The sequence below is a fragment of the Nomascus leucogenys genome, chromosome 14 (genome assembly GCF_006542625.1).
Source record: "Nomascus leucogenys isolate Asia chromosome 14, Asia_NLE_v1, whole genome shotgun sequence".
In the NCBI taxonomy this organism is placed as follows: Eukaryota; Metazoa; Chordata; class Mammalia; order Primates; family Hylobatidae; genus Nomascus; species Nomascus leucogenys.
In genome coordinates, this window is record NC_044394.1 from 25,255,279 (window position 1) to 25,278,743 (window position 23,465).

Sequence of the window (23,465 nt, forward strand, 5' to 3'; positions counted from 1 at the left end):
TGGGCAGTAAGGATAATGAGGAACAAAAATAGAGAACTCAGAAGCAATATCTGACTGTTAATATTGGAAGAATTTTTTTGCTTGCTTGAGGCTGGATATTGAAGTGGATCAGGATACTTGAGTGAATATCTGATGGGCTTTTGGAACTGGCTCTGAAGAGGTGAAAATTAGCTTTTTTTCTTTTTCTTTTTTTTTTTTTTGAGGCAGGGTCTCACTGTTGCTGAGGCTAAACCTCCTGGGCTCAAGCAATCCTACCATCGCAGCCTCCTGAGTAGCTGAGACTGGAGGCACACGCCACCATGCCTAGCTAATTTTTTATTTTTTGTAGAGATGGTGTCTCATTGTGTTGCCCAGGCTGGTCTTGAACTGGACACAAGTGGACCTCTTGCCTCAGTCTCCCAAAGTGCTGGGATTACAGGCATGACCACGCCCAACCAAAAAGTAGCATTTTAATTACGTTATAATCCAAGAAATGTTAATTAAGCTTGTTAGAATAGCTCTCATAAGGAGATCATGTCAGGAATGACTCCGTTCTTACAGAAAGGTTGTAGAGCTAGAATCAAGAAATTAAACATACCTGTCACAAAAACTAAAGGGGATATGGGATTGGCCAAGAGTGTTTTAGAGAGCTGAAAGCACATTAGTTTGGTAACTGAGAGTTCCTTGGTGACTACCAAAAGAGTGATGAAGCAAAGGACAGGCAATTGGAGGGGACAAGTATGGTCAAGTGATTAAAAAGAAAAGCTTTTCTTCAGATAGAGATGTATGCATGTGTAGTGGGGGTGAATTTGTTTTGTCTTTCCTCTGGGAATACCCTTATTCAGATCACAGCCAGAGGATCCGTGAAGTACTTTCACTAATCTAATCTTGACAAGGTTGACAAATCTAATCATGCATCATTTGCTCAATAAAGGCCAGTAGACATTATAGTGATTTTTTTTTTTTTTTTTTGAGATGGAGTTTCGCTCTTATTCCCCAGGCTGGAGTGCAATGGCACAATCTTGGCTCGCTGCAACCTCCACCTCCCAGGTTCAAGTGATTCTCCTGCCTCAGCCTACCAAGTAGCTGGGATTACAGGCACCCACCACCACGCCCAGCTAACTTTTGTATTCCTAGTAGAGAAGGAGTTTTGCCATGTTGGCCAGGCTGGTCTCGAACTCCTGACATCAGGTGATCCACCGGCCTCGGCCTCCCAAAGTGCTGGGATTACAAGTGTGAGCCACCATGCCCAGCCAACATTGAGGTAACTTTTATGCTAAATAATTTGAATAATTGAATGTCTTCTGCTTAATTTTATTTTAGAACCTCCCACCTTCTGTTGTGGCTACTGTTGGTGGTAAAATTTTCACGTTTGGATCCTATAGGCTTGGAGTACACACCAAAGGTAACTGCTTTTCTGTGTTCTAGTGCTAAGAACATTCAATAACAAACTCTTGTTCATAATTAGAAAATATAGGAGAACAAAGTTCCCATTATTTCACTACTTAGAGCTAATCATTGTTAACATTTTCTTGTACTCAGCTTCCATACTTTCTTCTGTACATATGTTTGTGTGTACTTAACAAAGAATATAACACATAATATATTCTTAATTAAAAATTACTTTAATTTACAGGAGCTGACATTGATGCACTTTGTGTAGCTCCAAGACACGTGGAAAGATCTGATTTTTTTCAGTCTTTTTTTGAAAAATTGAAACATCAAGATGGCATTAGAAACTTAAGAGTAAGTATCCTCTGGCATTTAATATTTTGAATTTAGATTAGTAACAAATATCTATAAAAGCTAGAGCTTAAGACTACTGAAATACCTTCTAAGTTACTATTAGGAGGTATTTAATAAGAGTAACTTTAATAAGTGATGATTAAATGATGATTAAGAACATGGGCCTTAGAGTTATACAGACTTCGGTTGGCATCTAGAATCTATTACATAATAGCTCCTAGATCTTGGTCAAGTAACCTAATCCTCTGAGCCTGTTTCCTGATCTGTAAAACGGAGATGTGGTAATAACTTTTTTATGAGGTTTTTGTGTATTGATGAGATATTTACGTAAACCATTTACTGTAATAGCCAATAATGATTGATACATATCAAATGATGAGTGCTATTAGGTGTAAGGTTCAGTTAGTAACTCTTTATATGTGTATATCTAGCCATTCATTCAGCAAATAAAATTTCAGCACCAGTAATTTGTTAGATGCCGGCATTAGTCTTAAAGATACAGTAGTAAACAAGACATTGTTTATTGAGGAGGGGTTTATGTGAACTAAATAAACAAAACAGTGTTAATGCATTCTGAAGTGCTAGAATAAGGTGAAGGTCGAAGAATCTGTGATATTTGGGGAATCTGGGAATGTTTTTAGACAAGGAAGTTAAGAATTTGTTAGGTTGGGGAGTTAAGAAAGACTCAGAAAACCATTATTTCTACTAATCTCAACTGTATTAATTAAATTTTTGATAGATTAATCATGAGCTTTCATTATTTTAAAATTTCTAACTCTAGTAGCCTTCCTAAATAATCAGTTTTCAGTTTAGACTCGAAATTATAAGTACCCAGAAGATAGCAGGTTTTTGTTTTTTTGCTTTTTGTTTTTTATTTTACTTTAAGTTCTGGAATACCATGTGCAGAATGTGCAGGTTTGTTACGTGGGTATACGTGTGCCATGGTGGTTTGCTGCACCTATCAACCCGCCATCTAGGTTTTAAGCCCTGCATGCATTAGGTATTTGTCGTAATGTCCTGCCTCCCTTGTCCGCCACCCCCCCGACAGGCCCCATTGTGTGATGTTCCTCTCCCTATGTCCATGTGTTCTCATTGTTCAACTCTCATGAGTGAGAACATGTGGTGTTTGGTTTTCTGTTCCTATGTTTGCTGAGAATGATGGCTTCCAGTTTCATCCATGTCCCTGCAAAGGACATGAAGTCACTCTTTTTTATGGCTGCAGACGATAGCAGTTTTGCTTTCCAGTTCTGAGGAATATTTTTAGAGGGATAATAAATTAGATACTGCTACAGGCATTTTGTGTATCTTACATAATGCAGGTCACAAAGTAGAAATACTTACCTGGAACGTAAGACCAAAAACATTTTCACTTTGTCTATTGTGTTAAAATACAAATCGGGAGTAAAGATATATCACATTATTGGTAGTTAGGAAGGATAAAGAAGGGATTACACGTATGTGGTTAAAATACAAATTGGGAGTAAAGATATTCACATTATTGGTAGTTAGGAAGGATAAAGAAGGGATTACACCTGTGTGTTAATAATTGTTTTCATTTTTTGTAGGCTGTAGAAGATGCCTTTGTACCTGTTATAAAATTTGAATTTGATGGTATTGAAGTAAGTGTTTAATATTTTTCTGACTTTACAATTGAACTGTTTAACTTGTAAGTTTGTTTTCTGAAATCAGGCTTAACATAAGTGCATATTTTTAAAAAATCAAATAATCTCTTTTTTTTTTTTTTTTTTTTTAAATAGATGGGGTCTAACTCTATGGCCAGGGTCTAACTCTATGGCCAAGGTCTAACTCTATGACACAATCATAGCTCACTGCACCTTTGAGCACCTGGATTCAAGTGATCCTTCCACCTGAGCCTCCTGAGTGGCTAGGATTCCAGGCACACACCACCACACCTGGCTAATTTTTTGTATTTTTAGTAGAGACGGGGTTTCACCATGTTAGCCAGGGTGGTCTCAATCTCCTGACCTCGTGATCCATCCACCTTGGCCTCCCAAAGTGCTGGGATTACAGGCGTGAGCCACCGCGCCCGGCCCATATTTTTAATTTCTAAGAATACTACTCTATTCTTTAAATGTTCCTTTTTATTTATGTCTGCATTTATTTACAGCCTCCTGACCATATATCCTAGATAGAACATTTTTATCTGCTTTCTTAGGTCTACTGGGTCTGTTACCACTTATCCATCTGCTTTCCAGCTTTCATAGCTTTTGTTGTTGTCATTTTCTGTTCTTTGTCCTAGTGAATTTTGCCTTTAACATCAAAATAATACTAAACACAAAAATAAAATTAAAATTTCCTGGTATTTTAGTGAGGTTTCAAGAGGGAGTGAATGTAAATGTGTGTTGGATCTTCTATCTTTATCTAGAAATTTGCTCATAAGCCTTTGATTTTTTTTTCTGCTTGGCATATATGTTAACATGTAAATGCTTTCATTAATTTGAAAGTTTAATTACCTTAATACAACTTTATAGTGATTTTCCCATGTGAGACTGCCTACATAGGCCTATTGAAGCTTTGGTAGAACTTCCCAAACTAGTAATCAGAGCTTTTCACATTTTTATGGTGGGATGGGAGAGGATGGATTAAAAGGAGAAAATGTAATTTTTTTCTCTTTTTTCACATCTTTCCAAAGATTGATCTAGTCTTTGCAAGACTGGCAATACAAACCATATCAGATAATTTAGATCTAAGAGACGACTCTCGCCTGAGAAGCCTTGATATAAGGTGTATTCGCAGCTTAAATGGTAAGCTTCTAAAAAGAAATCTCAGATACCTGCTTCAAAACAATTAGAGAAATATCGATATTTTTGCTGAATTGACTATTAATTCAATTTTGGAGATTGGACTCAGTTTAAAATGTAATTTTCTTTATACAGATAATGTGACCACATTTAAGAATCCTAAAAGCCACAAATTTATTTGAAAGGCTGTGTATATTTATAGTAGTGGTTCTCAAACTTACTAATCTCAAGACTTCTTTACACTCTTAAGATTTATGGAGGACCCCAAAAAGCTTTTGTTTATGTGGGTTATATCTGTCAGTATTTACCATGTTAGAAATAAAAACTGAGAAATTTTAAAAATACTTATTCATTTATAAATAACCCATTTTAAATTAATATAAACTTTTGTGTGTGAAGAATGGCTTCTTTTTTCTTTAACATTTTGCAAGTCTCTTTATTCTTAGGCCTGATAGAAGACAGCTAGATTCTCATTTATGTCTACAATTGATTGTAATATTTTGTTTTGGTTAACATATAAGAATAAAATCTGGCTGGGCGTGGTGGCTCACGCCTATAATCCCAGCACTTTGGGAGGCCAAGGTGAATGGATTACTTGAGCCCAGGAGCTCCAGACCAGCTAGGATAACGTGGTGAAACCCCATCTCTACCAAAAATAAATATTTAGTTGGATGTAGTGGCACTCGCCTGTAGTTCCAGCTACTCAGGAGGCTGAGGTGAGAGGATCACCTGAGCCCAGGAGGTGGAGGCTGCAGTGAGCCATGATTACGCCACTGCACTCTAGCCTAGGTGACAGAGTGAGACCCTGTCTCAAAAAAAAAGAGGCCGGGTACAGTGGCTTATGCCTCTAATCCCAGCACTTTGGCAGGCCGAGGCAGGCAGATCACCTGAGGTCAGGAGTTTGAGCCCAGCATGGACAACGTGGTAAAACCCCATCTCTATTAAAAATAAAAAACTAGCCAAGCATGGTGGTGCTTGCCTGTAATCCCAGCTACTCGGGAGGCTGAGGCAGGAAAATCGTTTGAACCCAGAAGGCGGAGGTTGTGGTGAGCTGAGATCATGCCACTGCAATCCAGCCAGGGTGACAGAGCGAGTCTGCTTCTCAAAAAAGAAAGAAAAAATCTGTCCTTTTAGTTGGAAAAGGGAGGAGTGTTTTAATAGCCATTTCAGATAATTATGGATATTCTTCTTAAACTTGGCCTGTAACATTTTTTTTCTTTTTAACAGTTTTATTGAGATATAATTACATACCATTATACACCTCACTGGTCTTTTTCTTTTCTTTTTTTTGAGACGGAGTCTCACACTGTTACCCAGGCTGGAGTGCGATGGCGCGATCTCAGCTCACTGCAACCTCTGCCTCCTGGGTTCAAGTGATTCTCCTGCCTCAGCTTCCTGAGTAGCTGAAATTACAGGCATGTGCCACCACGCCTGGCTGATTTTTTTGTATTTTTAGTAGAGACGGGGTTTCTCCATGTTGGTCAGGCTGGCCTCAAACTTGATATCAGGTAATGCCAACCTCAGCCTCCCAAAGTGCTGGGACTACAGGCGTGAGCCACCATGCCCGGACTTCACTGGTCTTTAGTACACTACAATCCAATGTTAGGATATTTTATCACCCTCAAAAGATCCTTTATACCCATTCGCAGTCATTTCCCTTCCAATCCCTAGTCCCAGGCAACCACTAATCTGCTTTATTTCTTTGTAGATTTGCCTCTTAAAGACGTTTCATATAAAAAGTATCCTATGTGGTCTTTTGCGTAAGGGTTCTTTCATTTGGCATGTTTGTGAGGTTCATCTGTATTTGTTCTGTTTTGTTGCTGAATAAAAATGATAGTTTCTTAAAGGTTAGAGTATGGAATCTAAAACCATATCAGACTTTTTGTATTCTGTTACATGACAGTCCACTGATCTGTCTTGTTCTTTGAGTGGTCCCTTTATTCATGCATGATTTTGTACTATCATGCCTTGGTCATTTGGAAAATATTGGTTCACAAAGTTATTTGGATCTTCCAAATGTTAATACACATTTCACTATAAAATGTGAAAGAAAAAAAAAACAGCATTCATTAGTGACCAGTCTCAACAAAGTATGGAAAGGTGTCAAGCTCATAGTAACAGATAAAAGTTGTCTAAAATTCAGATTTAACTTGAAAGGTTAAATTTTATTATTGGCAACAAATTTTGTCATTTGTTTTACTTGAACTGAGGGGTTCCTTTTGTCCATTTTTAAGGAAATACCTAACTGAATAACTATAGTTTATCTGCTAGTTATTTTTTCAGGTAAAACTGGTGTTCCTTGAAAAAAGCAGGTAGTTCAGCTTACAACTCACACAGTCTCACATGTCCTTTCCCCACCTTTATTTTTAACTGCAAGTGTGTGGTGGTGAAGATATTTTCTTCTGCTAGTACAGTTTGTTGCCCCATCTGTTTTTTTTTTTTTTTTTTTTTTTTTTTTTTTTGAGACAGGAGTCTCGCTCTGTCACCCAGGCTGGAGTGCAGTGGCGCGATCTTGGCTCACTGCAGACTCCGCATCCCGGATTCACGCTGTTGCCCCATCTTGATTGACTGCCAAGGTACCTGCAGTTTTATCCACCGTTTCTTTTGCACCATCGGTGCAAATGTTAACACAGTGAAAAAAGCAAAGAAAGCCTTAGTATTATTATAAAAAAGTTTGACCTCACAGATTCCCAGGGGTACCCAGACCATACTTTGAGAACTAATGTCTTTTTTTTTTTTTTTTGATACAGAGTCTCACTCTGTTGCCCAGGCTGGAGTGCAGTGGCGTGATCTCAGCTCACTACAACCTCCGCCTCCCGGGTTCAAGTGATTCTCTTGCCTCAGCCCCTTGAGTAGCTGGGATTATAGATGCCCACCACCACACCTGGCTAATTTTTGTATGTTTAGTAGAGACAGGGTTTCACCATTTTGGCCAGACTGGTCTCGAGATCCTGACCTCAGGTGATCCACCCACCTCAGCCTCCCAAAGGGCTGGGATTGAGAACCAATGTTTTATAGTGTCTTTTGTTTGACCGAATCACTATTGTACTTTGGTGTATTTCCAGATTGTAACAGTAAATTACAGTATTTGTGGAAAAGGTTTACATTGAAATAATTACAGTGTTGCAATTGGGAGGTATTTGATTAATAGTCAAATAAGGAAGAAAACTAAAAAATACTCAGACACATCTCATTTTGGATTGCATTACCCATGTCTTTTTTAATTATCCTAAAGCAAACTGATTTCTCATAAGTGGTAAATTTCATATACATAAAATAAACCCCAGTGTTTTATTATCTTTCATATTTTTAGCATTCGAGAGTCTGGAAGTTAGGAGGGCATTTGAATTAACTGAGAATTTGCTGCATAGTGAAAAATGAATACTTTGTCTTTTTCAGGTTGTAGAGTTACTGATGAAATTTTGCATTTAGTGCCAAATAAAGAAACTTTTAGACTCACCCTAAGAGCTGTCAAATTATGGGCAAAACGTAAGTATCCCTAGTCTTTTATGTTTGCATTATAAAATTCTAATTCTCTCTTGCCAGTGAAAGAAGCATATATAGAAACTCTGAACCTAATGATATTGTTGGAGGTTAAGGGCCAATAAACTCTGGAATAGCTATTTGCTTTTCAGGTACAGTGGTTATGGTGTTTTGATAAGTAGTATACCTCTTCCTCCCTTGGGTAAAAACTTAAAAGCCCCTGACTTTTCATCTTAGGTTCAGTCAGGCAGTCAGAATAATTCAGAACTTGAAGACTGATACCCTCCCTGTGGGTAACACCATCTTATGTATCTTTGTATTCCCACCAGCAAAGAGTCTGGTTTACACTGTAGTAGGTGTTCATTAAATGAAGAGCCTGCAGTGATGACTTTCACTTGTTTTTACCTTATAACACTTTTCTAATAAAGCCTGGAACTGTTACTAGTTTATATATATAGTTTATATATTTAGGTTCATAAAAATCCCTTTGCTTACCACTGACCTGGCACAGCACATTCTGTATTATTATTTAAGCACACCTCTGAGATATTGCAGGTTTGGTTCCAGACAACTGCAGTAAAGCAAATTAGTTTTTTTTTTTTGTTTCCCAGTGCATATAAAAGTTACATTTACCGTATACTGTAGTCTATTTTTTTTTTGAGACGGAGTCTTGCTCTGTCGCCCAGGCTGGAGTGCAGTGGTGCGATCTCGGCTCACAGCAACCTCTGCCTCCTGGGTTCAAGTGATTCTCCTGCCTCAGCCTACCAAGTAGCTGGGATTACAGGCACGCACCACCATACCCAGGTAATTTTTTGTATTTTTAGTAGAGATGGGCTTTCACCATGTTTGTCAGGCTGGTCTCCAACTCCTGACCTTGTGATCCGCTCACCTTGGCCTCCCAAAGTGCTGGGATTACAGGTGTGAGCCATCAAGCCTGGCTCCAAAATGTGTTTCTTAAATGGTAAAACAAGAAGATAACTCCTTGATCCATGGGCTACAGAATAGATGCTGTATTAGCAGACATGAAAATAACTTTAATCTCCAAGTATATGTCCACTGGAGCTCGTGGGTGACTAGGTGCATTGTCAAAGAGCAGTCCTACTTATAAAGGAATCTTTTTTTTTTTTTCTGAGCAGTAGATCTCACCATGGGCTTTAAAATACTCAGTAAACCATGCTGTAAACAGCTGTGCTGTCATCTAGGCTTTGTTGTTCTGTTTGTACGGCACGGATTGTAGAGTGAGCATCATTCTTAAGGGCCCTGGGATTTTGGGAATGTTAAATGAGCATTGGCTTCATTTTTTTTTTTTTTTTTTTTTTATGAGATGGAGTCTCACTCTCTCACCCAGGCTGGAGTGCAATGGCGCGATCTCAGCTCACGGCAACCACCACCTCCTGGGTTCAAGTGATTCCTGCCTCAGCCTCCCAAGTAGCTGGAATTACAGGCATGTGCCACCACACCTGGCTAATTTTTGTATTTTTAGTAGAGATAGGGTTTTACCATGTTGGCCAGGCTGATCTTGAAGTCCTGACCTCAGGTGATCTGCCTGCCTTGGCCTCCCAAAGTGCTGGGATTACAAGCATGAGCCACCATGCCTGGCCAGCTTCAGTTTAAAGTTACCAGCTGCATTAGCCTCTAACAAGAGAATCACCTACCCTTTGAAGCTTTGAAACCAAGCTTCTCCTCTCTAGCTGTGAAAGTCCTAGATGGTGTCTTCTTCCAGTATAAGGCTGTTTCATCTACATTGATAATTTGTTGTTTAGTGTAGCCACCTTCATCAATGATTTTAGCTAGATCTTGTGGATAACTTCCTGCAACTTCTGCATCAGCACTTATTGCTAAATAAGTCAGGACTTATTTAGTTGTGGAGATGGCTTCTTAACTTAAACCTTATGAACCAATCTTTACTAGCTTCAGACTTTTCTTCTGCACCTTCCTCACTTCTCTCAACCTTCATACGATTGAAGAGAAGTTAGGGCTTTGCTCTGGATTAGACTTTGGCCTAAGGAAACATTGTGTCTTGTTTGATCTTCCATCCAGACCATTAAAATTTTCTATCAGCAGCCAGGCGCGATGGCTCACACCTGTAATCCCAGTACTTTGGGAGGCCGAGGCGAGCGGATCATGAGGTCAGGAGTTCGAGATCAGCCTGACCAACATAGTGAAACCCCATCTCTACTAAAAATACAAAAATTAGCTGAGTGTGGTGGCACGTGCCTGTAATCCCAGCTACTCGGGAAGCTGAGGCAGGAGAATCACTTGAACCCGGGAGGCAGAGGTTGTGGTGAGCTGAGATCGCACCACTGCACTCCAGCCTGGGTGACAGAGTGAGACTCCGTCTCAAAAAACAATTTTTTTTCTATCAGCAATAAGGCAGTTTTACTTTTTTTGTCATTCCTGTATTCACTGGAGAGTAGCACTTGTAATTTCTGTCAATAGCTTTTCCTTGGCACTCACAACTTGGTTAACTGATTGGCACAAGGGGCATAGTTTTCGGACTATCATAGCTTTCAACATGCCTTTTTCACTGAACTTAATCTTTTCTAGCTTTTGATTTAAAGTGAGAGACATGTGACTCTTACTTGAACACTTAGAGGGCATTAAGGGTTCTTAAATGGCCTAATTTAAGTATTGTTGTGTCTCAAGGAGCGGGAGAGAGATGGGTAATGACCAGTTGATGGAGCATTCAGAACATACACATTTACCAAGTTCACCGTCTTATATGGGCTCAGTTTGTGGTGCCCCAAAACAATTACAATAGTAACATCAAAGATCACTAATCACAAATCCCGTAACAGATATAATAATAATCAAAAAGTTTGAAATATTGTGAGAATTACTAAAATGTGACACAGAGACATGAAGTGAGAGCTTATGCTGTTGGAAAAATGGTGCTGATAGATTTTCTCAACTCAGGGTTGCCGCAAACCTTCAATTTGTAAAAAACTCAGTATCTGTGAAGTGTAATAAAGCAAAACAATAAAACGAGGTATGCCTTTATATTTATTTTATTTCGCTTTATTTTTTTAGATGGGCTTGCTCTGTCTCCCAGACCGGAATGCAGTGGCGCAGTTATAGCTCACTGCAGCCTCAACCTTCTGGGCCCAAGCGATCCTTCCACTGTAGCCTGCCAAGTAGCTAGAACTACAGGCATATGCCACTATGCCCGGCTAATATTTTTTTTTTTTTTTTTTTTTTTTTTTTTTAGCAGAGACGAGGTGTTGCTATGTTACCTAGGCTGGTCTCAAACTCCTGAGCTCAACCAATCCTCCTGCCTTGGCCTCCAAAAGTGGTGGGATTACAGGTGTGAGCCACAGTGCCTGGCTGAGTGTGACAGTTAAAGGTTTCTTTTTGGGGTGCTGAAAACATTCTAGAATTGATCATGTTGATGATTGCACAACTCTCGGTATACTAAAAAACCATTGAATTGTGTACTTTAAATGGACGAATCTTATGGTATGTGAATTACATCTCAATAAAGCTGTTCCAAGTTAAAAAATAGCAACACATGGCTTGTGGCAACCATATTGGACAGTGCAGGTCTAAAAAGATACTAAGCAAGTAGAATTTGTCCTTGGGCTCAAGTGTCTTGTATACTTAAGATAAAGTAAAATTTGCACTGAAGGGATGACATGAACAATGTGCCCTTCCTTAAAGATAAATGCCATGTTTTGTCAGTTAGATGCATATTTTTCATATTTACCATGTCTGAAATTGGTATTTTGTAGGTTTTTTCTTTTGCTCTCTTGGCGGCACATAATATAGATAGCTATGTAAGAAACGGTCATGACAATCATGGTGGTGCAACCCTGTAATCATAGCTACGCAAGAGGCTGAGGTGGAGGATCAGTTGAGCCCAGGAGTTTGAGGCTACAGTGAATTATGATTGTGCCAGTTCACTCCAGTCTGGGTGACAGTGAGAACCCATCTCTTAAAAAAAGAAAAAAAAATAGAAATGAGTGATATCAGTGGTGTATTCTACTTTATGGAGAGGTATCCAAATTCTGTGAAATACTGAAGTAAGTCTCCAGCTTTATACTTGATTTAAAAATACCCATGAATATGATTATTAATTAAGTATTCATTCTTCCCCATTGTCTCTCCAAATGTCTCCTTCCTTTCATTTTTCTCTCAATCCTAAATACTGAAAAATGGGGAATTTCAATGTAGTATCAGTGGAGCCCAGTTGAGCAGTTGGACTGAGGCAAAGAACTGAGGTGTCTCTATTAGAAGGGAAAGTAAGAAGGATAAGATTAGCAATTTATGGTTAACTAATTAGACTGTAGGCCTAATGTGGAGGTCTGCTTATCAGTTTGAATGTTTTGTTTATAGGGGAAAATTTCCAACCAACCATCTTATGAATAAAGTTACCTTGTTGAATGTCACGGATATTCATTCACGTTGTAAAGAGCAGGAAAAAAAAGAATGTCACAGATAGTAGGTCCTAATAATAATTAACAAATATATTGATTTTCTAGGACGTGGTATTTATTCCAACATGCTAGGATTCCTTGGTGGTGTCTCCTGGGCAATGCTAGTTGCAAGAACTTGCCAGTTGTATCCAAATGCAGCAGCATCTACTTTAGTTCATAAGTTCTTTTTAGTTTTTTCCAAGTGGTAAGTATTTATATGTGTACTTTGACTGTTTACTAACCTCTACCTATGCGTAAGTTTGTTTGGAAATTTAAGAGCTATACATAGACTTTTTCTGTTGTTCTACATTCCTTTGTAAAGTTAAAAGTATAAAACATCAACTTTGAGGCAATGGTGGGACATCTAATTGGCACCTTCTTCCAGGGATTTGTAAATGTGGGCCTTTAGCTTGGGAGAGCAGTTAAAATAAGTGTGGCTTTGCAAATTACTAGTTATGTAGAGGTCGTTTAAGCTTTCCTCATTTGTAAAATGGAGATGATAATCACATTGATGTATTAGTATTTTCAGTAAATGTTGGCTGTTGGTGTTACTAAATTATCAGAATTAAATCCATGAAAGCAAATGAGAAGGAAGTGAAAGATTCTGGTGTAAATTAGTTACAGTTAATGAAAAGTAATATTTGCCCTTTCAGAGAACACTGCATTAAAATGAGCAGCCTTTCCTTTGTGTACTTTCTTACCTAGCCTATTTTTTTTTTTTTTTTTTACTTGAGACAGGGTCTCACTCTGTTGCCCAGGCTAGAGTGCATGCATCTCAGCTCACTGCAGCCTCCACCTCCTGGGCTCAAGTGATCCTCTCACCTCAGCCTCCTGAGTACCTGGGACTATAAGCATGCGCCAGTAGGCATGGCTAATTTTTGTGTTTTTAGTAGAGAACAGGGTTTCTCCATGTTGCCCAGGATGGTCTCGAACTCCTGAGCTCAGGTGATCTGCCTGCCTCAGCTTCCCAGAGTGCTGGGATTACAGGCATGAGCCACCATGCTCGGCCTTTTTTTCCTTTAATACCAAATACCCAGAACATTCACTCTGTAGAAGGTTAGAACAATCTAATAAGGTTTCATGTAGTACCTGAAGTGAGATCATGTGTAAGTTAATTTGCCTTATTCATGTCAGGGAATGGCCAAATCCTGTGCTGCTGAAGCAACCAGAAGAAAGCAATTTGAATTTGCCTGTCTGGGATCCTCGGGTATGTGATTTATTATGGAGTTTCTTTAAACCTTTTAAGGAAAAGGACATTTCACTAAATTACAGTCTAGTTAAAGATAGTTCCTCTTGTCTCTGTTCCTCCTTCTGTATAACTCTGGTCCTCTTCCTCCTCCTGCTGCGGTTTTTGTTTTGTTTTGTGTTTTGTTTTTTTGTTTTTTGTGCAGATGATTAGGATCACTAATGCTGATCCAAATGTTGTCATTAAAAATCGCCCATGTAAGATGAGTGGGTGTCTCAAGGACAGTGTCATAATCCATTGTGGAAAAACTGTCTCAAAAGTAATTGGGTACTTGGCTGGGCATGATGGTTCACGCCTGTAATCCCAGCACTTTGGGAGGCCGAGGCGGGTGGATCACCTGAGGTTAGGAGTTCGAGACCAGCCTGGCCAACGTGGTAAAACCCCCTCTCTACTGAAAGTATAAAAAATTAGCCGGGCATGGTGGTGCACACCTGTAGTTCCAGCTACTCTGGAGGCTGAGGCACGAGAATCGCCTGAACCCCAGAGGCACAGGCTGCAGTGAGCCGAGATTGTGCCACTGCACTCCAGCCTGGGTGACGAGTTGAGACTTCGTCTCAAAAAAAAAAAGTAATTGGTTACTAATAATAAAGTACTAAAGCATAATAAAAGATTTACTTTGCAATACAATTTAAAGCAGATTCATTGTTCCAGGATAGCATAATTTTCCCATATCTTGCATTTTAATTTGCTTTTAGAGTGAGTGCTCATTCCTCTAGGTAACCAAGGGGAAGTCATCCATTGAGATGGTGGTGAAAAAGGATTGAGAACCATTAAACCAGATAATGCTTTTTGTAGTTATAATACTGTATTTCCTTGATTATAAGAGATCATTGTTTATAAGATGCACATCAATTTAACAGCTTTTCTGAGGAAAAATATACTTCTGCAGTATTTCCTTTGACTTTGACTATCAGACATATCCAACTTCAGAAATAAATGTAGTTGGGGAGGGAAAATGTACTTCTTAAACTTGAGGAAATGTAGTATTAAATTTATATTTCATATTCTTCAGACTTTTGGGGAAATGAAGTGAGGACAACTGAAATAGGAGAATAGATCAGTTATTCTGCTTCTAATTTCACAGGTAAATCCATCAGATAGGTATCATCTCATGCCCATAATCACCCCTGCCTACCCACAACAGAATTCTACGTATAATGTGTCCACATCAACTCGAACAGTAATGGTAGAAGAATTTAAACAAGGTAAACATGTGGCCCCGTTGCCCTTTACATATTCCCACAAGTTTTTGGTTGACAGTTTTATTCTCTGTTGCAGCTATGGATTGGTAGTTAGAGTTATACCTAATTCTTTCTAAAAATTCTTTCAAGTATGGTTATTTTGTTTTTTAGTAATGCGTTTTCAAAAGTATATGATAATATTAAGGCCAAAAATGGAGTCAGCCCAGTCTGGTTGAAACTAATTTTTTGTGTTCTAAGAAACGACATAATATATATTTATATTTTGTTACTCAGAGTTTGGTGGGCCGGGTGCGGTGGCTCACGCCTATAATCCTAGCACTTTGGGAGGCCGAGGCGAGCAGATGACCTGAGGTCAGGAGTTCAAGACCAGCCTAGCCAACCTGGTGAAACCCTGTCTCTACTAAAATTACAAAAATTAGCCAGAAGTGGTGGTGGGCACCTGTAATCCCAGCTACTCAGGAGGCTGGGGCAGGAGAATCACTTGAACCCAGGAGGTAGAGGTTGCAGTGAGCCGAGATAGAGCCACCACACTCCAGCCTGGGTGACAGAGTGAGACTCTGTCTCAAAAAAAGAAAAAAAAAAAATTTGGTCTGGTGGAGTTTGAGATTTTGTAGTAGTAGAGTGATTTAAGAGCTGGTCTCTTTTCAAAATCATTCTTTTTTTTTTTTTTTTTTTTTTTAATTTAGGTCTTGCAGTCACAGGTGAAATTCTTCAAGGAAAATCAGATTGGTCCAAACTACTTGAGCCACCGAATTTCTTTCAAAAGTATAGGTATGTGAAATTTTGTATTTTGTATGTATGTGATTTTTTTTTTTTTAAAGAAGAATGTTAAACATAGTTAATATATGACAGGTGACAGCTCTTTTATTTCTTAAGCAAGAGAGAATAGATTAACAAAAATCCTAAGAGATAAGAGTGTTTCTTTATTCTGGTAGTATCTAATCCAGTATTAGTGATTTTTTAAAGTGAATTGTTTTTTACTTGTAGGACCTAGAATTAATTTTGTGAAAATCAGAGCAGATTTAATTTTCATAAACTGTGTGCCTTTATTAGCTCATTTGTTCAGTGAGAGGGAGGGAAAAAAGGGGATGATTAAAAAGCAGGCCATAACAATTTTTCTGGCTGTTTTTTCTGATTGTTGCTGAAAATTCTTCAGACATTATATAGTATTGACTGCCAGCGCATCAACAGAAGAAAACCATCTAGAGTGGTAAGACTTCTATTTCAAGTTTTCTACCTACTGTGTGGTGATAGTAACTTATTTATATGGTGCTTTACCATTTATAAAGTACTTTCTTGCTTGATTTTCAAAATGATTATATCTCTTTTTTTTTTTTTGAGACAGTTTCTGTTGTCTAGGCTGGAGTGCAGTGTTGCGATCTCAGTTTCGCCATGTTGGTCAGGCTGGTCTCAAGCTCCTGACCTCAGGTGATCCACCCCCCTCAACCTCCCAAAGTGCTGGGATTACAGGTGTTAGCCACTGCGCCCAGCCCATGAATTTTTTTAAATGCAAAGTCTAGCATGATTGTTTCATATATTATGTGCCAATATTAGTTTCATTGTTTAAACTTATCTTAGCCTTAGGATTTATTTATTTTTTTAGAGACAGAGTCTCACTGTCACCCAGGCTGGAGTACAGTGGGGTGATCATACTGCAGCCTCAAACTCCTGGGATCAAGCGATGCCTCCTGCCTCGGCTCCCCAAGTAGCTGGGGCCTGCAGGCCCTTGCTACCATGCCTGGCTGATTTTTTTTTTATTTTTATCTTATAGGGATGGAATCTCACTATGTTGCCCCAGGTGATCTCGAACTCCTGGCTTCACGTGATCCTCCCGCCTCAGCTTCCCAGAGTGCTGGGATTAACAAGCATGAGCCACCGCACCTGGCCTAGCCTAGCCTTAGGTTTGAGACATAAGATTTGAAGGTAGAAAAAGATTCAGGACTAGATTAACCAGCAGTTTTTGTTCATGCCCGAAGCCATGACTGTTTTATAGTCTTAACTAAGGGTATTTTAGATTCAGGAATTCATTACATAGATTAGTTCTTATATTAAAAAAAAGAACACACAGAAATCTACTAACTTGTCATTTACTATAATAGCATTTTAAATGGGGTTCCTAATATATTGGGCTGAAATTTTTAAATGAACAGCTAATATGCTGTTTGTTTTACTTGAGTGTAGCTTTCATATTTAAATTTGATATAAATTTTGTTTACAATGGCATTTAAAATGGGGTTCCTAATATATTGGGCTGAAATTTTTATTTTATTTATTTATTTATTTATTTAGAGATGGAACCTCACTCTGTCACCCAAGCTGGAGTGCAGTGGGGTCATCTTAGCTCACTGCAGCCTCCACCTCCCAGCTTCAAGCAATTCTCCTGCCTCAGCCTCCCGAGTAGCTGGGAATATAGGTGTACGCCATACTTGGCTAATTTTCTTTTGTATTTTTAGTAAAGACAGGGTTTTACCATGTTGGCCAGGCTGATCTCGACCTCCTGACCTCAGGTGATCTGCCCTCTTCAGCCTTCCAAAGTGCTGGGATTACAGGCATGAGCCACCGCACCTGGCCTGAAATTTTTTTTTTTTTTTGAGACGGAGTCTTGCTCTGTTGCCCAGGCTGGAGTGCAATGGCACGATCTCAGCTCACTGCAACCTCCACCTCCCAGTTTCAAGTGATTCTCCTGCCTCAGCCTCCCAAGTAGCTGGGATTACAGGCACCCACCACCACGCCCAGCTAATTTTTTGTATTTTTAGTAGAGACAGGGTTTTGCCATGTTGGCCAAACTGGTCTTGAACTCCTGACCTCAGGCAATCCGCCCACTCTTGCCTCCCAAAGTGCTGGGAGTACAGATGTGAGCCACGACGCCCAGCCCGAAATTTTTTAATGAACATGTAAAGCTTCATAGTTAATATGCTGTTTGGTTTACTTGAGTGTAGCTTTCAAATTTAAAGTGGACATAAGATAAATTGTATTTGTTGTTTATTTTAGGGTTGGATTAGTAGAATCTAAAATCCGTGTACTTGTTGGAAACTTGGAACGGAATGAATTTATTACTCTTGCCCATGTGAATCCCCAGTCATTCCCAGGGAATAAGGAACATCATAAAGAGTAAGTTAATTGTTTTTTAATACTTTATTTCTTAAATAATGTTATTTGGCATATGCATCATTTCAGAGTAATTGTGAGATTTTTGTTTAACAGGCATTGATGGGAGTATGACACATTATGTATTTGAGTTTGAGTGTCTAGGCATTAAAAATAAGTACATAACTACTTTGGTAGCCCACAAACCCCAGCAAAACACCATCACAATATTTGGAGCATCTTTAAGAATATATTTAGTAAGTCATTTTCTTAGCCACTTAATCCGTCTTAGAACAACAGGGAATAACTTACCAGTTCTGGATGTCACTTTTAAGAATCTGGCCAGACCACTGAAATCTGTATTTGTGAGATAGAGACCAAGTTTTAATTATGAAATAGCATCTGTAAAGTTGTAAAAAATAATAATTAATGGAAATTCTTAAATTTTGCTTTATAGCAACAATTACGTATCAATGTGGTTCCTTGGGATAATTTTTCGGAGAGTAGAAAATGCAGAAAGTGTCAACATAGACTTGACATATGATATACAGTCATTTACTGATACAGGTAAGACTCCATCATCATAGAGCTATGATTCTCAAACCTGGCTATTACTCAGTGTCATCTGCCTACGATCTGGCTGGCTGTACTTATTAAAGTTCCACAGTTGGTTAAGTGAACATGGCATATCCATATTGCTGTTAAAACAGGAAAGGAGCCGGGTGCGGTGGCTCACGCCTGTAATCCCAGCACTTTGGGAGGCAGAGGCGGGTAGATTACCTGAGGTCAGGAATTCAAGACCAGCCTGGCTAATATGGTGAAACCCCGTCTCTACTAAAAATACAAAGTTAGTAGGGTGTGGTGGCAGATGCCAGCTGCTTGGGAGGCTGAGGCAGGAAAATAGCTTGAACCTGGGAGGAGGAGGTTGCAGTGAGCAGAGATTGCCCCACTGCACTCCAGCCTGGCCCACAGAGTGAGACTGTCTCAAAAAAAAAAATAAAAAAAAAAGCATTATGAGGCAATTTCCAAGATACATTAAGTGGGGGGTAAAATTCAGAACACTGTGTACACTGTGCTATTTATATAAAAATAAAAGAAAAAATAAATACATATTTGCTTACAAATGCATAGAATATCTCTGGAAGGATACTTAGTTTAAAAAAAATGCCAAGACTGGTTGCTTCTAGGTCAGGGTACAGGATAAGGAGACATCACTGAATACTCTTCAACGCTTTGAGTTTTGTAGCATGTGAATGTTATCTGTTTTATTTTGTTTTAAGAGACAGAGTCTCACTCTGTCACCCAGGCCGGACTGCAGTGGTGCGATCTCAGCTCACTGCAACCTCCGTCTCTGGGGTTCAGGTGATTCTCATGCCTCAGCCTCCTGAGTAGCTGGAATTACAGGTGCATGCCACCAGGCCTGGCTAATTTTTGTATTTTTAGTAGAGATGGAGTTTCACCATGCTGGCCAGGCTGGTCTCGAACACTTGACCTCAAGTGATCCTGCCTCGGCCTCCCCAAAAGTGCTGGGATGACAGGCGTGAGCCACCTCGCCTGGCTGAATGTTATCTGTTTTAAAACAAAGAAAGGAAAGCTCTTTGTATGTACAACCAGAGTTTGTGATCACAGTCTTAAAGATGACTTGATTTTTGCCAGGCACGGTGGCTCACAAGTGCCTGTAATCGTAATACTTTGGGAGACTGGGATGGGTGAATCTCTTGAGCCCGGGAGTTTGAGACCAGCCTGGGCAACATGGTGAAACCCCATCTCTATAAAAAAAGCAAAAAAAAGTTTGCCAGGTATCGTGCCTTGTGGTCCCAGCTATCTGGGAGGCTGAGGTGGGAGAATTGCTTGAACCCAGAAGGTCAAGGCTGCAGTGAGCCGAGATTGCGCCATTGCTCTCCAGCCTGGGTGACAAAGTGAGACCCTGCCTCAAAAAAATAAAAGACTTGATTTTTATGGGTTTTTTGTTTGTTTGTTTTAAATAGAGACAGGATTTCGCCATGTTGCCCAGGCTGATCTCGAACTCCTGGGCTCAAGCAATTTGCCCACCTTGGCCTCTTAAAGTGCTGGGATTACAGGTGTCAACCACCGCACCTGGCCAGACTTTTATGTTTTTGATATGAAATAAATATCAGTAAGTACAGAATTGCTGAATATATTTCAGGATCAGTGAAAAGTATGTCTTTCACATCTAGCCCTCTAGTCACAACTCTGGAATATCTTAATGTATCTGTTATAAATTTGGGGTTATTTATCTTAAGAATCTGGAGTAGTTATACATTCATACTATTAAAAGTATTGGTTTGGCTCATCTGGGTTTTCTGAATTCTTTTGAAAGAGCCCTCATATTTATCACGAAAACGCAGATTCCTGGCCAGGCGTGGTGGCTCACGCCTGTAATCCCAGCACTTTGGGAGGCCAAGGCGGGCAAATTACCTGAGGTCTGGAGTTCGAGACCAGCCTGGCCAACATGGTGAAACCCCACCCATCTCTACTAAATATACAAAAATTAGCCAGGTGTGGTGGCGGGCGCCTGTAATCCCAGCTATTCCAGAGGCTAAGGCAGGAGAATCATTTGAACCTGGGAGACGGAGGTTGCAGTGAGCTGAGATCTCACTGTTGCACTCCAGCCTGGGCAACAAGAGTGAAACTCCATCTCAAAAGAAGAAAAGAAAATGCAGATTCTTATGTTTCACCTTAGAACACTAAATCACACTCTGGAGAGGGAGCCAGAGAATCTGCAACTTAAACAAGCACTCCTGGTAACTCTTTTACAAGCAATCTGGAATAAAAACATTCACCATAAATTTTTCCATTCTGATTAGGGCTTAAATTTTTTAAAAAGGAGAGGATTGGGACATAGTTTATTATAAATTTATAAGATATTATTTTTCAGATGAAGAAACTTGAGGCCCGAAGAGATTAGATAATTTACCACATCTCGCAGTACTTGCTGTGTAAAACAAGCCTCCCATCCCTGTCTTCAGTGGGCTTATAATCTCATTGAGTATATTTACAATTAAAACATTAAGAAATGTATGTGGTAGTTAATAAAACCTGTTTTTTCGTTGGGTATATTTACAGTTAAAACATATTAAGAAATTTGTGTGTGAGTTAATAAAACCCGTTTTCTTATAAGGTGTGAAAAGCACTAGAATGGGAATCTAGGGCTGTGTGGATTCTGATCCTGGCAAAGCATTCAGAGCTGTTCAGCCTCCTTTTCTCAACTGTACAATAAGGATGTATTTGTAAGATGGTTCCTGAAGTCTGTCATTCTATGATTGGTGTGGTAGCTGCAGTAGTAAATTCTCATGGAGGAGGAGGACAGCTTGAATTGCATCTTGGATATTTGGCCTAAGAATTGGCTTAGAAGGCCAGGTGCAGTGGCTCACACCTGTAATCCCAGCACTTTGGGAGGCCAAGGTGGGTGGATCACTTGAGGTCAGGAGTTCGAGACCAGCCTGGCCAACATAGTGAAACCCTGTCTCTACAAAAAATCCAAAAAGTAGCTGGGTGTGGTGCCATGCGCCTCTAGTCCCAGCTACTGGGGAGGCTGAGGCAGGAGAATAGCTTGAACCCCGGAGGCAAAGGTTGCAATGAGTTAAGATTGTGCCACTGCACTCAAGCCTGGATGACAGAGTGAGACTCTGTGTCGAAAAAAAAAAAAGAATTAGCTTAGACCTGGGCAAGTAATTATGAGGAGAGATTGCCTTTTGGGAAAATATCAGAAAATAAGATCTGGAAAATACTATTTTTTAAATATATTTATTCTATTAACAAGGTTTGATTATGAGAAAGTCTTAGAAGGTGGACATGGAAAAACTATTGGATTCATGGCTGGGCACGGTGGCTCACGCCTATAATCCCAGCACTTTGGGAGGCCGAGGTGGGCGGATCACCTGAAGTTGGCAGTTCTAGACCAGCCTGACCAACACGGAGAAACCCAGTCTCTACGAAAAATCAAAAAAGTTAGCTGGACGTGGTGGTGCATGCCTGTAATCCCAGCTACTCAGGAGGCTGAGGCAGGAGAATGGCTTGAACCCAGAAGGTGGAGGTTGTGGTGAGCCGAGATTGCACCATTGCACTCCAGCCTGGGCAGCAAGAGCAAAACTCCATCTCAAAAAAAGAAAAACTAGTGGATTCATGAATAGGATTGTGATGTGATAGAAATGTATTAAAAATATTTGTTTTGTGAGAGGGTTGTGGGTGGGTGGGTGGCTGGTGGTGATAGTGGGGAGATAGTAAAGGTATATGCATTTCAGAAAAATTAGGCAGAACCCTTGGTTCAGAAAGAAGTTTCCCATTTAACATATTAACATTGTTACAGTGTACAGACAGGCAAACAATATAAATATGCTAAAGGAGGGAATGAAAATTGAAGCAACTCATGTAAAGAAAAAACAACTTCACCACTACCTTCCTGCAGAAATTCTTCAAAAGAAGAAAAAGGTGAGTTTGTAATCTTAACCCTTCAGTATGGTTTTACTCAGACAAATGATCTGGGACCAAATTTGCATTCTTACAGCTCCCAAACCTATTGAGAAAAATAAGGAAGGTGTAGGCAGTTCAATCTAGGACTAAAATCTCATTTTCATTAATCACAAGAGATAATTTGCTTAAATGACCTTCAGAATTGAAACCAGTCTTTATAGTCTCATTTGCATTTTGAAATCTTAAAATCGTTCCCTTCTTTCAGCAAAGTCTTTCTGATGTCAATCGAAGCTCGGGCGGACTTCAATCCAAAAGATCGTCTCTGGATAGCAGTTGTCTGGATAGCTCCAGAGACACTGATAATGGAACACCTTTTAATTCTCCAGTGTCCAAGTCTGATAGCCCTTCTGCAGGAGAAACAGAAAGGTCTGTCTTTATTTCAAATGTGTCCTTTTGGTTTTCTGTTCAGTTTATTTGAAGATAATGTGAACTTTTCTATACCTCTGCTACTGCCTTTTAAAATTGTTAAAAGATTTCATTTTACCAGCTGATGGTCAATTTCTTGTTTAGAAATAACTCTTGGTAATCCTGTGGGAAACGGTATAGGCTTATGAGCATATGGGACTGGATAGGTACACAGAAATGTACACATTTTTTGCTTAAATTTTTCTTTTCTTACTGGCTCCTCTCCATTTTTCCCCCTTTTAGTTCAATGAAATGTTAAAGTACAGGCCTGAGTCAGCAGTTGTGGCCAGGCATGGTGGCTCAGGCCTGTAATCCTAGCACTTTGAGAGGTCAAGGCAGGCGAACTGCTGGAGCCCAGGAGTTCCAAGACCAGCCTGGGCAACATGACAAAACCCTGTCTATACAAAAAAATATAAAAATTAATTGGCCGGGCACAGTTGCTCACACCTGTAATCCCAACACTTTGGGAGGCCAAGGCGGGCAGATCACCTGAGGTCAGGAGTTCGAGACCAGCCTGGCCAACATGGCAAAACCACATCTCTACTAAAAATACAAAATTAGCAGGGTGTGATGGCATGTGCCTGTAATCCCAGCTACTTGGGAGGCTGAGGCAGGAGAATCGCTTGAACCCAGGAGGTGGAGGTTGCAG

General features: G+C 39.7%; 1 protein-coding gene across 5 annotated transcripts in view; it reads left to right on the forward strand.

Annotated features, from left to right (window-relative positions):
* PAPOLG (poly(A) polymerase gamma) overlaps nt 1–23,465 on the forward strand; it is a 41,112-nt gene that overhangs the window by 11,886 nt on the left and 5,761 nt on the right. For 4 of the 5 annotated variants that reach the window (XM_030827585.1, XM_030827586.1, XM_030827584.1 and 1 more), the window contains 14 exons: nt 1,303–1,384; nt 1,616–1,725; nt 3,291–3,344; nt 4,379–4,490; nt 7,887–7,976; nt 12,449–12,587; nt 13,517–13,589; nt 14,713–14,833; nt 15,517–15,601; nt 15,987–16,040; nt 17,822–17,941; nt 18,375–18,484; nt 22,248–22,369; nt 22,617–22,777. In XM_030827585.1, coding sequence (XP_030683445.1) covers nt 1,303–1,384; nt 1,616–1,725; nt 3,291–3,344; nt 4,379–4,490; nt 7,887–7,976; nt 12,449–12,587; nt 13,517–13,589; nt 14,713–14,833; nt 15,517–15,601; nt 15,987–16,040; nt 17,822–17,941; nt 18,375–18,484; nt 22,248–22,369; nt 22,617–22,777 — 1,433 coding nt within the window. Of the gene's footprint in view, nt 1–1,302; nt 1,385–1,615; nt 1,726–3,290; nt 3,345–4,378; nt 4,491–7,886; nt 7,977–12,448; nt 12,588–13,516; nt 13,590–14,712; nt 14,834–15,516; nt 15,602–15,986; nt 16,041–17,821; nt 17,942–18,374; nt 18,485–22,247; nt 22,370–22,616; nt 22,778–23,465 lie in introns of those variants that run through there. The other variant, XR_004033314.1, reaches the window with a different exon arrangement.